Source organism: Tachypleus tridentatus, chromosome 6, assembly GCF_004210375.1.
Source record: "Tachypleus tridentatus isolate NWPU-2018 chromosome 6, ASM421037v1, whole genome shotgun sequence".
In the NCBI taxonomy this organism is placed as follows: Eukaryota; Metazoa; Arthropoda; class Merostomata; order Xiphosura; family Limulidae; genus Tachypleus; species Tachypleus tridentatus.
In genome coordinates this window covers 99,350,813-99,366,410 of record NC_134830.1, presented here as the reverse complement: position 1 = coordinate 99,366,410, position 15,598 = coordinate 99,350,813, and the positions used below count along the sequence as shown (strand labels likewise).

The following is a 15,598-nucleotide window of genomic DNA, read 5'->3' as shown; positions in this document are numbered from 1 at the left end:
AAGTGCTATTATTGATGGGAGGGGCCAATCTGTAGAGCGGATGCTCTCTGATCACAATCTTTTTCTTTTCAATACTGGTTCTTCCACTTACTTTCATGCACCTAGTCAGTCCTTTACCGCTATTGATCTCTCAGTTTGCTCCCCTTCATTATTCTCCCATTTTTCATGGAGGGTTGACAGTAATCCACTAGGCAGTGATTTTGAGAGAGACTGGCCGTGGTCGATGCCACCCTACCCGCGTGCCCCGGTGGAAGCTGGATCAGGCAGACTGGTCCACTTTCACTGCTCTCGCAGAACTTGATACTGCCATCGTAAATCAGCCATCAATAGACGACTGTGTAGCAGCGGTAACTGACTGTATTACACATGCAGCTGCTCAGTGTATTCCTAAAATCTCGACACGTTTTCCATGATATCCTCGTCCGTGGTGGAATCCTGCTTGCCACTTAGCACGGAAGGCTCAAAAGCGGGCCTGGGATACTTTTCGTAGATATCCCACACTTTCAAACCGGGTTGCTTTCCAACGGGCCCCGTGCACATGCTAGGTGGGTAAGATGTCAAAGCCAGAAGGAATCTTGGATTAAGTTCACAACCAGTATTTCTTCTACCACCAGTTCCAAGATCATATGGGACAGGATTCGAAAGGTTAATGGACACTACAATTCTATCCCCCTCTCGATCTTACTATCTGATGGTCAGGAGGTGACTGATGTTCGGAACATCGCTAACACTCTAGGTGAAAGCTTTTGCCGGGTATCTAGCACTTCTGCTTGTTCCTCCACCTTCCTGGCCATCAAGACTCGGGCAGAGCGATCACCTCTTTCCTTTCGAACTGACTGTTTCTTTGACTATAATTGTCCCTTTACCCTGGTGGAACTAAAAATGGCCCTTCATCGGTCTGCCAGTACGTCTGTTGGACCTGATGATGTACACTATGACATGCTGCACTATCTCTCTCCTGCTTCTCTTAATATTCTTCTACTTGTTTTTAACTGGATCCGGCAGGAGAATGTTTTTCCTGATGCCTGGCACCAGGCTATTATTTTACCTTTCTCTAAGCCAGGGGAAAGATCCCAAGATTCCTTCAAACTACCGTCCAATTGCTTTGACGAGCTGTCTCTGTAAGACATTAGAAAGGATGGTTAATGCTTGTCTTGTTTGGTTCCTTGAATCAAACAACCTCCTCTCTCCCACCCAGTGTGGGTTCCGACGACAGCACTCCACCACAGACCACCTAATTCGACTTGAAACATCTATCAGAGAAGCCTTTCTCAAATGCCAACATCTTGTCTCAATATTCTTTGACATTGAGAAGGCTTATGACACAACATGGAGGTATGGCATTTTGCAAGACCTCCATATATATGGGTTACGTGGCCATTTACCCATGTTTATTAAAAAAATTTTTAATGGACAGGAGATTCCAAGTTCGTGTGGGTTCGACACTTTCCCGTTCTTTTGTACAGGAACTTGGAGACCCTCAAGGCTGTGTATTGAGTGCTACACTCTTCAGTATAAAGATAAATGCCATCACTGAACAACTCCCTCTCACTGTTGCGAATGGGCTGTATGTCGACGACTTTCACATCTCATGTCAGTCATCAAACATGAGATATATTGAGCGGCAACTACAAACCGCCCTCAATTGTGTACGGAAGTGGACTCTGGCGAACGGCTTTAATTTCTCTCTCTCCAAAACTGTATGCCTGCACTTTTGCTGTTGACGGGGTATTCACCCTGATCCTGAACTTCGTATTGGTGAAGTTTTGCTGCCAGTGGTCCCGGAGACCAAGTTCTTGGGGCTTATCTTTGATCGTAAACTGACCTTTATACCACACTTAAAGCAGCTTCGGGTCAAATGCACAACTGAACATCCTCCGTGTTCTCTCTTCTACCAGTTGGGGGGCAGATCGCTGTTCAATGTTAAAGGTATATCGTGCTCTTATTAGATCGAAACTCGATTATGGATCAATGGTCTATGGCTCTGCCAGACCCTCGCCTTAAAGATGCTGGACCCGTTCATCACCAAGGACTTCGACTCTGCACTGGGGCTTTCCGTACCTCTCCAGTTCAAAGTATATACATTGAATCTCGTGAACCTTCTCTACACCTTCGCCGTTTGCAACTATCTTTACAATATACTTCGAAACTTCATTCCTTAGCAAAGCATCCCACCTGGAAATGTGTTTTCCTTCCTCGGTGGGCAGTACTTTTTCAGAACAGACGATCTGTCATTGCTCCGTTTGGCCTTCAGATCCGGGAGCAATTGGATGAATGGGTCTGTCCTTGGATAACATTGCAGATTCCACAGGTCGGCCCATCCCACCATGGCTTATTACAGCCCCAAATGTGACCTTTCTTTCAGTCACCTAAAAAAGGAAGATACTCCAGATTGGAAGTACCGTCTTTTATTCAATGAATATCTTTCAAACAATCATTCAGTTCCCATTTATACAGATGGTTCCAAATCAGGTAATTCAGTGGGATCTGCTATGGTTTGCTATGGGTCAGTAGTTGCGCACAGAATCCCTTCTACAGCTTCTGTGTTCACTGCTGAACTGTATGCCATATCTCTTGCCCTGGATCATATTGCAGCTGAGCAGTACTCCAACTGTACTATTTATACTGATTCGCTTAGTTCTATACTTGCCTTGGAATCGCTACACGTTAGCTCACATCCTATTCTCACTGATATTCGAAACCGACTGGCCCATTTCTCATTAGCAGCTACTTCAATCCAGTTTTCTGGATACCAGGCCATGTTGGTATTCACGGGAACGAGCTTGCAGACATGGCAGTTAAATATGTCTGCTTCAGCACCATCACTCCTATGCCTATTCCGTACATGGACTATGGTGTTGTCTTCAAGGCTCGGCTCCATGCCAGCTGGCAGTCCACTTGGAATGAGCAACGTGACAACAAACTTTTTCAAATCAAACCCAAAATTGGACTTTGGCCATCTAGCTTCCGTAAAGTTCGGAAGGAGGAAGTTATTCTCACTAGGCTACGCATTGGTCACAGTTTTTTAACTCATCATTTTCTTTTATCTGGAACTGATGCACCAATGTGTAGTTTGTGTAACACTCAAATCACTATCAGCCACGTTTTACTTTCTTGCCATCGTTACAATTCTCAACGACGGCAATATTTTAAACATATTTTTTCCCAGGGTCAGTCTGTAACATTGGACAGTTATTGGTGATGGTGACTCTGTCCACCTTGATAATGTTTTTAATTTTTTAATGGCCATTAACCTTTTTAATCTCATTTAAGTGTTACATATTTATTCATTACACCTTTTTAATTGTGGTTCTTTTTTTACAGTTTTAATCTCTCTCCTTCCATTTGACATTGGACAATGGCCAGAACATTAAATAACTCGACACCAGGACTGGAAAGGCCAACTTCAGATGACTAACGCTCCTGTTTGAACTATTCGTTTGAACTACTCGTTAGTCATCCTGGCGAGTTGTTATTATACTTTTGCTGCATATCATTTTACACTTTTACTACTTAACTTTTTAGTACTGGCCATATTGACTCATAACCTGGAACCAGGACTGGAAAGACCAACTTCAGGTGACTGACGGTGGTTTTTATACTTACCTGTTAGTCTTCCTGGCGGGTTACGATCATTACCATTCTGCTACAGGTAGTTCTTTACAACTTTGTTGACTGGATGTCAACATTGGTTTTTACGCCATTTTCTGTTTTACTTGCCGTTTTGCTTTTATCTTCAATTACTTTTACAAATTTTACTCCATTTACTTGACTTTTATCTTTTTACTGGACATTTGGCTACTCATTATTACGATTTTGCGGAGTGTCTTTTAAAACTTTTATTCTTTTACATTTTGATAATAGCTGCTATGACACATAACCCGGAACCAGGACTGGAAAGGCCAACTTCAGGTGATTGACGGTGGTTCTTGAACTTACCTGTTAATCTTCCTGGCGGGTTATGATCATTACCTTTTTGCTAGAGTAAATACCTTACAACTTCTTATACTCTGCCTTCTATCTTAACATTGTAGACTAGGTGTCAACATTGGTTTTATACTTTTTTGTTTTACCTTCATTTCCATTTATGTCTATTACTACATTTATTTATTTTTTTTTATTTTTTATTTTTTTACATTTTTACCGAATGTCTGGCGCAGATAGCCTCGCTGCTTTGTGCCATAAAACACTAAATCAATCAATCTGTGTAATGCATTCTTAAGTTCACCTTACCACTTTGAGGGTTATAACAGTAACTAGTCTTTTTTGTGAGCCTCTGGTGTGAGAAACTGTAAGATGGATTTATCTGCTGTCATACAGCAAGAGGTCAAATGTTCCAGGACACAATCTTTCTTCTTGGGCTTCACTAAGGTTTTACTGAAACTGTTAAGCCTTTGCTTCTTTTTTTTTTTTTTCCTTTTTTTTCATCTTGCATTTCAATGAGAAGATTTACTTGTTGTGCCTTCCAACGACTTCTGATTAGTCCACCCTTTCTAACCATCAGGTAGACTGTACATGTTTTTTTTTTATCAACAGTTTGTTTTTTTTTCCTCTTTGGGGGTTGGATCCTGAATAATCTGTTAGTTTAACACATACCCTTACCTGGTATCTTTTTTCCTTATATCAGCTCTCAGAGGAACTTCACAGAAATCCTAATGGATTTTTGCAAATACCGTTCACTTTCTCTCCTCCACTTTAGCCCATACTTCATTATAAACTTTGATTTTACATTACATGATTTTTTTTGTTGTTGGGACCTTCTAGGTGAGGACTTGATTTTGAACTGGGTAATTTTACCTTCCATATATCTTGGGGTTTTATGTCTTTTTCTGAGACTTCATGTATTTGCTCCAATCCCTAACAGTATAGAGCCATAAATGATGTCAGTCTACCTTTACAACTTTTACAGACTGTTTGTTTCTGTTGGAACGTCATATATGCCACATTTACCTCTCAACCATTTCCTGTCCTTTCAATTCTAGGTACTTTTTTGTCAATTTCCTCAATGGAGTACTACCTATCCCCACCACTACCAGTGGTGTTCTTAAGGGTTTGGGTCCTGTCTAAGCTAGCTTCCTTTTGTTGATGATCAGTGGGTTATAAGGGTTCTTTCAGAGGGTTTCATTATCGACTTTCATCCCAATTCCTGTATTTATCCTTGAGATCTCGTAACATGTCTGTGTGACTGTTAGATATAGTTTAGGATTTACTTAGTATTAAGCAGTAACTGGTTCACCAACCCTCTGGATATTTTTTCCTTGTTCCTGTAACAACTGAAAGTTGATAATTGGTCATTGATTTCATGCCTTAAATGCTTCATTGCCCTCTACAGTTCACCATGGAAGTCTTGAGGTGGTTTACCTATTTGTGGTGCTACTTTCAGACTTCCCTTGGATACACAGGTGTTTTGTCGCATCATATGAGATTTTGCTCATCATTCCCAGGCTATGGGGTTGTAATTACATTATTACATGCATGTATGGCTCCTTTTAGCTCATTGTAAGTAAGAGTCAACCACTCACAGTAATCATCTCCTTTCTGTAGCAATTCTAGGGGCTAGTTGTTTACTTTGGTGAGGTCATTACTTCAACCCACCTACCATCAGTTGCACTCTGATAATTGTACTTTCAACTTGGTCACTGGTTGTGTGCAACAGAATCTTGCATGGGATTCTTTTTCATGACCATTTATCTTATCTGTTCCCTGAGAGAATTTGCAGTGGTGGCTTGACTAAGCCAGTCAGCGGATATGTGACTTTCTCCCTGACATCTGTTTACACATCTGCTCACAGATGATTCCCTTCAGTGTTGGAGAGCTTGAATCACTCACCACAAAACTTTGAGCCATTGTTCACCAGAGGAGACTGTCTTGCTTATCAATTTTCTCAACTTTCTCGTGATTTGTCATGCATTATGTTATGTCCTTTCTCTTGCCTGTTGCCATCTGGTGATAGCTCTTTCAGACAGCTGTATGGTGTGATGGCTATGCTAAATCATAAAGGGTGCAATCAGTTTAGAAATCTCTGTTTTCATACTTTTAGAACTATACTGGGTCCATGCACATTGCATCCACTTATTCCATGTTCTGTGCCAGTTGTTTTCAATCCAGTTGCACGTTCTTTATGCCTGGATCGAATCTCTGCCATAGAGTGGTCATTTATTCCATTCATTTGCAGAATCCTTTGCCTTTGAGGGAATTATACCCAATTGGATGCATTTACTATGGGCCTCAGTACACATTTGCTTTTCTTTTGTTTACTTGTACCTCATCCATAGACTCTGGCTGTCGATGTCTTCTTAATTATTTCTTCTCTTGGCCTGTGAATATCACTAGTCTGATTTGTTTGCTGTTGACATTCACACACTTGTTATTGCCCTACCTGTCTTCTCCTTCCTCCCCAAGTCTGTGGTAGCCTGGAGAGATGTTCTTCCTTTTCTCCTATTTCCTACCTTCTACTTTTCATCTTTAACCTTGTCCAAACCCTGATAGATTCTGTGTCCAGTCAGGAACTTCAGGTGCAATATACCATGTACAAATACCTGCTGGGGAACATGAAACTCTCTTTTTACTTCTTGGCAATCATCCTCCTTCCATTACCTTTCCCCTTCTCCCTTATAAACTGGGTTCACTTTTTGATTTGTTTACATTACTCCCCTCTATCTTCTTCCTTATACACTTTATCTTGTTTCCTCACGTTGATTCCGTCTTTTCACTTTTTTCCTTGCTTTGTCTTTATTGTCCTTTGGAGGACGTTCTCCATACTGCCGTATGGACCAAACTCAATATGTTCGTCTCTTTCTATCTTCATCACATAGTACGTTAGACCACGTTAGGGTTTCATCTTCCATCTGTGGCATACTCCAGACCTCAATACAACTTTAACTGGTAAGTTTTTACATTTTCTTATTTTCAGTGGCCTTTCTTTCTTCCTTTTTATCACTAAATTTCTCTGTATAGTAAGTGGTGCCTAACAAGGCATTTTGTAACTTCAAATGTGCACTATCAACCATTTAGACTTGTACTGTATTGTCCATGGCTCTGCAAGCTCACTGTATAGATGGGGTATTACACAAGGTCACTGAAAGGTTACATACCTCACGATAATTGCTTTATAATTCTTGATGACATGAAACCCACTTAAAATACAAATGTATCTCTGAATGGCTGGTATGGGTATTAATACTTTTATTGATAAGCATAGAACAATGTTTTGACCTTCCTAGGTTATTTCCAGGTTAACAAAGAGAGACTTTGCAACTGACTATTGTTGGACACGTATCTTAGGTAGAGGATTATAGAGTCGCATGTCATGTGAGCATGCTATGCTATTTTTGGTTGATGGATGATACATGAGAGACACATTGGAATATGCTAATTCCAACAAGGGGAGAGTGCAAGGTTTGTGGCATGCATAAATAGAAAATAAACTTGGGATATAGGGGACACCATTAAATGAGAATAGCCTATGTTGTGAAGTATAGGAAAATTATAACATCAGAATAATACCACAATAGGTGCTTCTGTGCTGCCACCTCGTCCAGAGATCTATCTCTTCACAAATACCCATGCGTGCCATTTTTCCGCTGAAACTCGGATTTCCGCAGTTTTCAAACGGTCAACGATCACCCACGAGATTCGTGTAAATTCGAGGAGAAAATATGAGCGATTTGGGGGCCGGGTAGGTGGTTTTTGAGGAGAAATCGTATTTTTTCAATGTTTATTGCAGAAAAACAAAAATCTGACCGCCATCTTGGAGGCAGTCTCGTTGCAGGTCTCGTGGTCTGGTATCGTGTGCATACCAGACGATAAAATATTCTCTACGCTCCAAATAAACAACAGCGATTGAAATGTTTAAAAGGAAAGATATTCATTTTGATCCTGTAGACAAGAGAATGTGTAAGGACATTAAATCAGCAGCTTCAAAGTATACCTCAAAGCTGAAGGAGAATCAGAAGAAAAGGGCAGAAAGGCTTGAGGCCTGTGGTTCTGTGAAATCTGGCCCAGCCACCTTGGCGAAAGAAAAAGTCCAGAAAGCCGCAGAGGCACAGAAAGCTGTGCCCCCGGACTCCCCTAGTCAGGCTCGGCTGCGCCGCTCTGTGGCGCCTCTGGTGCCAGGCTATATACCTTTTCCTCTCTTTTTCATAAATGTCATTGGCATGCCTGAATATCTCTCTTCAGGTATGGAGATCATAATTCAGTGGTCAAGGACTATGGGTGGACAATGAGGCTTTCCTACACATCAGTGTTTTAGAACTTATTGCTGTTCAAAGGGCAATGTCTCAAGATCTGAACTTGCTGAAGAGAAAAGTCATCATGCTTCACTCTGGCAATTCCACACTATCTTAAATTTTCCATCAAGGTGGCACTCAGTTGAGATCACTGTTTTTAAACATTCGATCTTTATTGGACTCACTCTCTTCATATCATCTTACTAGGTTGCCATATTTTGGGGTTGATAAATTTAGTCGCAGATCAATTGTCTTGACTCAACCAGATTCTTCCTGCTGATTGGTTGCTGCATCACAAGATCTTCTATTGGATTTACTCCTAATTTGAGAGACTGATGATTCATGTGTTTGGTGCTTATTTGAATAATCAACTACTGACATTTTGTTTTCTGGTATCTTATCCTCAGGCATTGGGAATAGATACATCCAGTCAGGACTGGATAGGATTGCACACCTATGCTGTCCAACATATTCATCTGTTACCCAGAGTTCTAGCCATGATTTGTTCAAACATATGTGGTGTTTTGTTGGTAGCACTGTATTGACTGGCTTAACCCTGATTTTCAATTTTATATCTCTAGGAGTTCCCACCTCTTCCATTTTGGCCATCTCTGTTGAGGTAACCACAATCAATATTGTACACTGAGCCATCTCAGAGCTCAAGATTCATGCATGGAGGTTATGTGTTCATTTACATGGCAATGGGATTTAACTTTAAGGCTGTCTTGTATCTACCTCAGTCTCTGCATAATCCCATGATGGACTGTTATCAATGGAAATGGTAGACACATTGATAATGGTATATTGTGCTATAGCTGGCACTTCTGGATTTGGTTCTCTGACCTCCTCAAGTCATTTTGGGTCCATTGTCCCATAAGACAGTTTCAATTATTTAACTGGGATATGAAAGTGGTATTACCTGCTCTTTCTCAACATCTGGTTGAGCCCTTGGCTTTATCTACCATGTATCACTTTTCCCTTAATGTTTATTTTTTGTTGTTATTGGCCTATAAACATCACTGGTTGGACTTCTTTGAGCTGCATGTGCAAAAGCTACTTTATCATTCAACCTATGTTTTTCTATACCCAAACAAGTCCTTCTTACCTAAGACACTGGCAGCTAGGAAAAGAGAGAATTCCTTATCAACTCATCTGATCCTTAATTCTCAAATCTATGACTGAACTGATCATTTACCATGTCTAGTGAGGGCTTTGAAGTATTACATAACCTGCACTTATTCCTTTCAAGATGCTAGAAAACTTTTTATTAACTGGGATCCTTCAGTTTTTGAGGATTTATCCCTAATTATCTTGATGAGGTGGATACAAAAAATTGATCCATATTGCTTATTCTAGGCTCTCTTTGAAGGTGAGAAGACTTTAGTGAGTCACATTTCATCAGCTTTGTCACATTTATATGTCCATAGCAGTCTGGTTGGAATTCCCACTGAAGGACAATGTGTAGGTTGATATATGGACTTTCTCCAGTATCTTTCTTTCACATTATTTGTATGATCTGGCAGTAGTTTTTGACCAGCCCCTGTAGCTATCTTAACCAATTCCAATAGAGTATATATAGGACCCCACTCTGTGAAAGTGTTGCCTAGACAGGTGTGCATTTATTAAACCATTTCTGTACAAGCAACCACTAATTAAATATGCTTTATCTAGGTTGCAATAGGCTCTGAAATGAGGTGTTACAAAAGATAACCTAAAGGCTGACCAAATGGTATTACTGTACTATTCTAGATCATCATGAGTAGAGCAGAAGAGGATCTATCCTGTAGCTGCTGATCTATGTATTAAATAAATTGGGATGGGTTTGCTTTCACAGATTTAGTAGATTTGGCTCACTTACTACATAGTTTTCAGAGTATTGTTTCTCAAGACTCCCCAGCATTCACTATCTCCCTTCTATATTCCACTAGTGGAGCTAGGTGGTTCATATCACACCAAGGGTCTAGCCACTGGGGTGGTGGACAGAGTGTTTGAGTAAATTTCCTCCATTCTTGAAGAAGAGGGTGAAGGTGTTTTTATCCCAGGCAGTAGAAGCAGTACCATCCTACATCAGACTTATATGTAAAACCAATTCAAATTTGATGTTTATCTGGTTAAGTTGAGTGTGGCCCTTTTTTTTTAATCAATATTGCTTTGGTACATTGTTTAAAGGAGAGGGTCAGTTGTTTCCTCATATTTCTGAATGCAGGCTAGTCCCATCCAGGGTTCTTAATTGTTACATAATTTGTTCCACATCCTCCCCATAACTATGGGGAGAATTACAATTTACCTCTCCCACATGGTTGGGGAGTGAGGATGAGTAGCCATAATTTTATACAGGATGAGTTCTGTTTCCTCAGGTGTAGAGTATGGCATATGGGATCCCATCATTCTGAGTTTGGGGTGTTGCATTTTGGACTTCTTTAGGTTGAAAAGAAAGTGTTGCATGTCTGCTCATTGTGATTCTAGTGGCTCAAAATATATCATTCTATAGCTATAGGGTGTAATCTAATCTACCTGCATGTATGTACATTGCAGCCAAAATTACCTAGTCAAAAATGTGTGGTTTTATGGACCATGGCACTATAATTCCAACCTCGAGCAATGGAACCTTGATTACCTGGTTGGGGCCTGGCCAGTAGTGATGATTAGCTTTGTCAACTTCCATCTGCAGTGCTTGAATTAGGTTCTGGGAGAAGAGTATTCTTGTTTTAGATGTAGTACAGTTCTACTATTGGGGTGTTAATCCTCTATTAGCATGCCCACAATTTATACAGATGCCTTCCGTGTAGATAATGCCATCCCTTCCCTCTCATCAATGTGGATTCTGGCTGTAGTGTGAGAGAAGATAAGTATGTTTTGAAAGTTAATATTTTCTTAAATCTAAAATGTATTTTGCACACTTCTGCCCTTCCTCTCCACTAAGAACTGATGTTAGAGACTGCAAATGGGGTCAATCTCAAAAAAGTGAAAAAATATAACCCAAGTTAAGTGTTTATATACAGTACCAATATAGAGTGATTTTTTTTTATTTGATTTTTTTATTACTGGAGAGTGTTATGAGAGAGATACCATTTAGGGCATTTAAGTGGGTAATAAAAGAATGAAACAAGCAAAAAAAAAAAAAAATCAGGCCAATGCTCAGGGGGGGAAAGAAGGACATCCTAGCAGTCATGTAGTAATTGTAATATGAGAGGAGGTAAGTGTTACTGGAATTATATAAAGTTTCGAGTTAAATCGTTAACTTCGGTAGGTAATTAGTTCCAACTTTATCTTGTTTAATTTAAATTCTTGTAAAATTACTTTTTAAAACTATGCTTTTAGTTTTAATAAGTTGGTTTTACTGCTGCTGTGTGGTGAAACACAGAGCAGAAATTTGCCTGCATACTTGGTATAATGAATTTCACAGAACATGTAACAGTTAACTTAAAGATAGCTTTGTTTTGTACTACTACTACCAGTATGTGAAATAAAGAAGACACCAGCTATGATGATTGCCAAGTACCCTATAGGTGGTCATAGAAAATTTAAAATTTAAATGCTACTATAAAATGGAATAACAAGAAAACTTTTCTTTATACCCAACAGTAAGTTACTTTTAACTGATGCAAACCTCTTTTCTATATTCATTAAAATAAATTATAATAAAATCATACAAAATTAAACACTATTGCTCATGGTATTACAGTTAAAGTGAAAAGTAACTGTAAGTCTTAAATACTATAAAATTTATGAAAGAAAGTACTACAAATTCAATCAAAATTAAACTTATAAACATATTTTGAAGTGATATTTGTGCATTTGCAATTTTTGTGTTATTAATGAAAATTATTGACTTTACTGCTTTACCACATAAAAACCAATTATTGCTTTTAGTGGAAGCCATTAGTTGATTTTACTGAAACACTTTTTAGTGCTGCCCATTTGTGAAGCATCCTAGTTTGGCTTACCCATCTGGTGTTGCAGTGGTACTTTACCATATTATAAAGATTAGAACTATCCCTTCACTTGAAACATTTGTTACATCATTTTTAGTGTTGGAATTTCAGTTAGTGTGTTATGTGGATAAAAGATCTTTATTTCAATTTAGTTCAGTAAATAAACCTTTGTATTTGATAATGTTAATATAGCAGAGTTGGGAGGCATAACTTGAAAAGCATTGATAACATTAATGTTTAATTGACAGTGAAGACATTTGGGATGATATGCAGGTAATTAAAAGCGATGACTTAAAGCAACACTAGTAGTTTTAATATCCTTGGTGAAGTGTAACTGAAAAATGTTATCTTAATGCTGTAGTCAATTTTTGTTAAGGTTGAAGAAGAAAAGTTCTGTATTTTAGCTGATCTTCTATATCAGGGGTTCCCAACTGGTGGGTTGCGACCCCCCCCCCCCCGGGGTCGCAAAGCTTTGGCAGGGGAGTCGCGTAGCCTTGTTAGAAGTAGCTTGGGATAACATTAATTTTATTTCATCAATTGCATTTTCATGCTCTTACATTTTTTTTGTTTCGGTGCAAAGCAAAACGTGTGCTACGTTAGTTCAATGTCATTAGGTGATATTATGGGTGTATGTATGCGTGCCTGTGAGTGAATGTGCCTGTGTGAATGTGTATGTGTCTGCAACTTTAGGTATGCGTGTACTAGTGAGTAGCGAGTATGTGAGTGCACGTGCATGTACGTATGCTTGTGTGTCTGTTTAGCTGTGATTAAGTGTGTGTGTGTGCTCGCTGTCAACACGTGAGTCACATGTCCGTTGCTGATTGGTGGATGATGAATCGCTCGACTGGCCACGCTCCCTTCCCTCCCAATACTTACCCCATCATTACTCTACCTGCACCCCCCACAAGTAGTCAGTGTAAGATCTACAGTTGCCAAAGCGTTCATTATTCAACATTTTTATTTTATTTTAACAAGGAGATAAGTAAGCAGTAGAGGTGAGTTGTGTCCATGGCTAAATGGCGCAGATACTCAGAATGCTACCTCAACATTTGCTTCACCACTGTGCTCGTCAACGACGGCATCGAGAAACCACAGTGTGTTTTGTGCCATGCTGTCCTGAGTGCAGAGTCAATGAAACCATCAAAACTCAAGCGTCATCACAAGATGAAACATCCAGAACACGCAAAGAAGGGTTTGGATTTCTTCAAACGGCATGAACGGTGTCTTAAAAGCCAAAGAATCAATAGAAGTGGGTCGTTTCAGCAGCAGAGTGCAGCCGTAGTGGAAGCTTCATATGAGATTGCATTCGAAATTGCTAAACAAAAAAAGTCTCGCACGATTGGAGAAACACTTCTTAAACCCTGCATGATGAAAGCAGTAAATCTTATTCTTGGAGAAGCCAGTGCAAAGAAGATGCAGCAAGTATCCCTGTCAAATAATACTATACAGAGGTGCATTTCTAAAATGTCTATGGATGTGAAGGAACAGGTTTTGACTGAATTCAAGGGTTCCCCTTTGTTTTCCTTTCAGCTCGACGAGTCAACAGATGTAAGTTCGTGTTCTCAGTTGCTTGTCTTCGTGAGATACATTAATTCTGGTGACATCAAAGACGAATTTTTATTCTGCAGTGCACTTGAAATCACAACAAAAGCTAATGATGTCATGGAAAAAGTTTCAACTTTTTTTCAAGACGACGATCTTCAATGGGATAACGTGTGTGGGGTTTGTACGGATGGGGCACCAGCTATGCTGGGATCGAAATCAGGATTCCAGTCTAGAGTGAAGAAGCTAGCACCTCAAGCAAAGGGCATCCACTGCATGATTCACCGATATGCTCTCGCCAGTAAGACTCTCCCTGTCTCTCTGCAGGAAGTGCTTGAATCTGTAATCAAAATTGTAGATTATTTGAAGACTCAAGCACTCAACACTCGCCTATTCAAAGAACTATGCAAAGACATGAATGCTGACCACGAAGTCCTTCTCTTCTACACAGCAGTACGTTGGTTGTCGAAAGGAAACTTTATTAATCGTGTCTTTGAAATGAAAGATGAAATAAAGCTGTTCCTGGAGACTCAAGAAAGGAAAGATCTTGTAGCTCACTTCGGAAGATGAAGCATGGAATAAAAGGGTTGCGTACCTAGCAGACATTTTTGACCAGCTGAACAAGCTCAATTTGAAGCTTCAAGGAAGGGAAACACCTGTTCTCCTTTTTCAAGATAGTCTTCGGGCCTTTGTTTCCAACCTGCAGAACTGGCATCGGAAAACCAATCTTGGAAACATCGCTATGTTTGAAAAACTTTATGGTGTGACGGATGAGTCTCAGATCCAACTGGATCAGTTCCTCAAGGATGAGATTACCGAACATCTTCAGTCTCTAGAAAAGGAAGTCGAGCGTTACTTCCCTGAGCTATCACAGAAACAGGAGGCCCTGGTAAGGAACCCATTTTGTACTGAACTTGATGTATCCAGCATCCCAGATGATATCCAAGATGAATTTCTGGATCTTAGGAACGACTCTTCAGCTCGTGATCTCTTCAAGGTGAAATCCGTGACTCAGTTCTGGTGCGCTATGTATCAGTCGTACTCCAAAGTCAGCATGATAGCTTTACGTGTCCTTGTTCCATTTGCTTCTACCTACTTGTGTGAGGCAGGATTTTCCACTCTTGTCAATATAAAAAACAAAGAATAGGAACAGATTGGATGTTGGAGATGACATGAGACTGGCTCTAACAAATGCTTGGCCACGAATTTCAAAGCTTTCTGCTGAAATGCAACATCAGGCATCTCACTAGCTGGGTTGGATAGCTGTTCAAACCTATGTTAATATTATTTCAAGAAATGTATGTTCTTTTTGTGAATTCAGGTTGGACCAATGTGATTTAATTTGCTAATAAATAATTACAGAATTTTTAAATATTTTTTTTTCAGATGTTTCTTTCCCTCTCCTTCACAGAAAATAAAAGAAAAATTAAGCTGCTGATAGTAAGCCCCAAGTAGGGGGTCACATGGGTTTCAAACTTTTAGGTAAGGGGTCGCAAGTACCAAAAGGTTGAGAACCCCTGTTCTATATGGTTGCCATGCAATGAAAAATAACGTACCAATACGTTTTTCATATATTTCTTGTTATTAATGGGATTGTGTGATGCAGAGATTTTTACTTTTATGAAATTATGTTTTTGTACAAGGTTGTATTTTGTATAATCATAAATGTATTTTAATATCTGTGTAAGTGTAGGTGCCTGGTTTAAAGGCATATGTACCTTACTGCTCTAACCAATTCAATGCCAAAGCTCTTCTAGAAGAAAAAAAAACACATGATTTAAGATTTGAAGACTTTCTACAAAGATGCTTAGAATCTCCATTCAGCAGACGGCTAGATCTCTGGAGCTTCCTTGGTAAGTCATGAGTTGTAGAGGTGGGGGGTAGTTTAGTTGT

The 15,598-nt window shown here is 39.6% G+C and overlaps 1 protein-coding gene across 1 annotated transcript in view; it reads left to right on the top strand.

Moving 5' to 3' along the window:
• Positions 1 to 15,598, top strand: part of LOC143253170 (rho guanine nucleotide exchange factor 3-like) — a 64,170-nt gene that overhangs the window by 26,586 nt on the left and 21,986 nt on the right. The window contains exon 8 of the mRNA XM_076506545.1: positions 15,399 to 15,558. Coding sequence (XP_076362660.1) covers positions 15,399 to 15,558 — 160 coding nt within the window. The remainder of the gene's footprint in view (positions 1 to 15,398; positions 15,559 to 15,598) is intronic.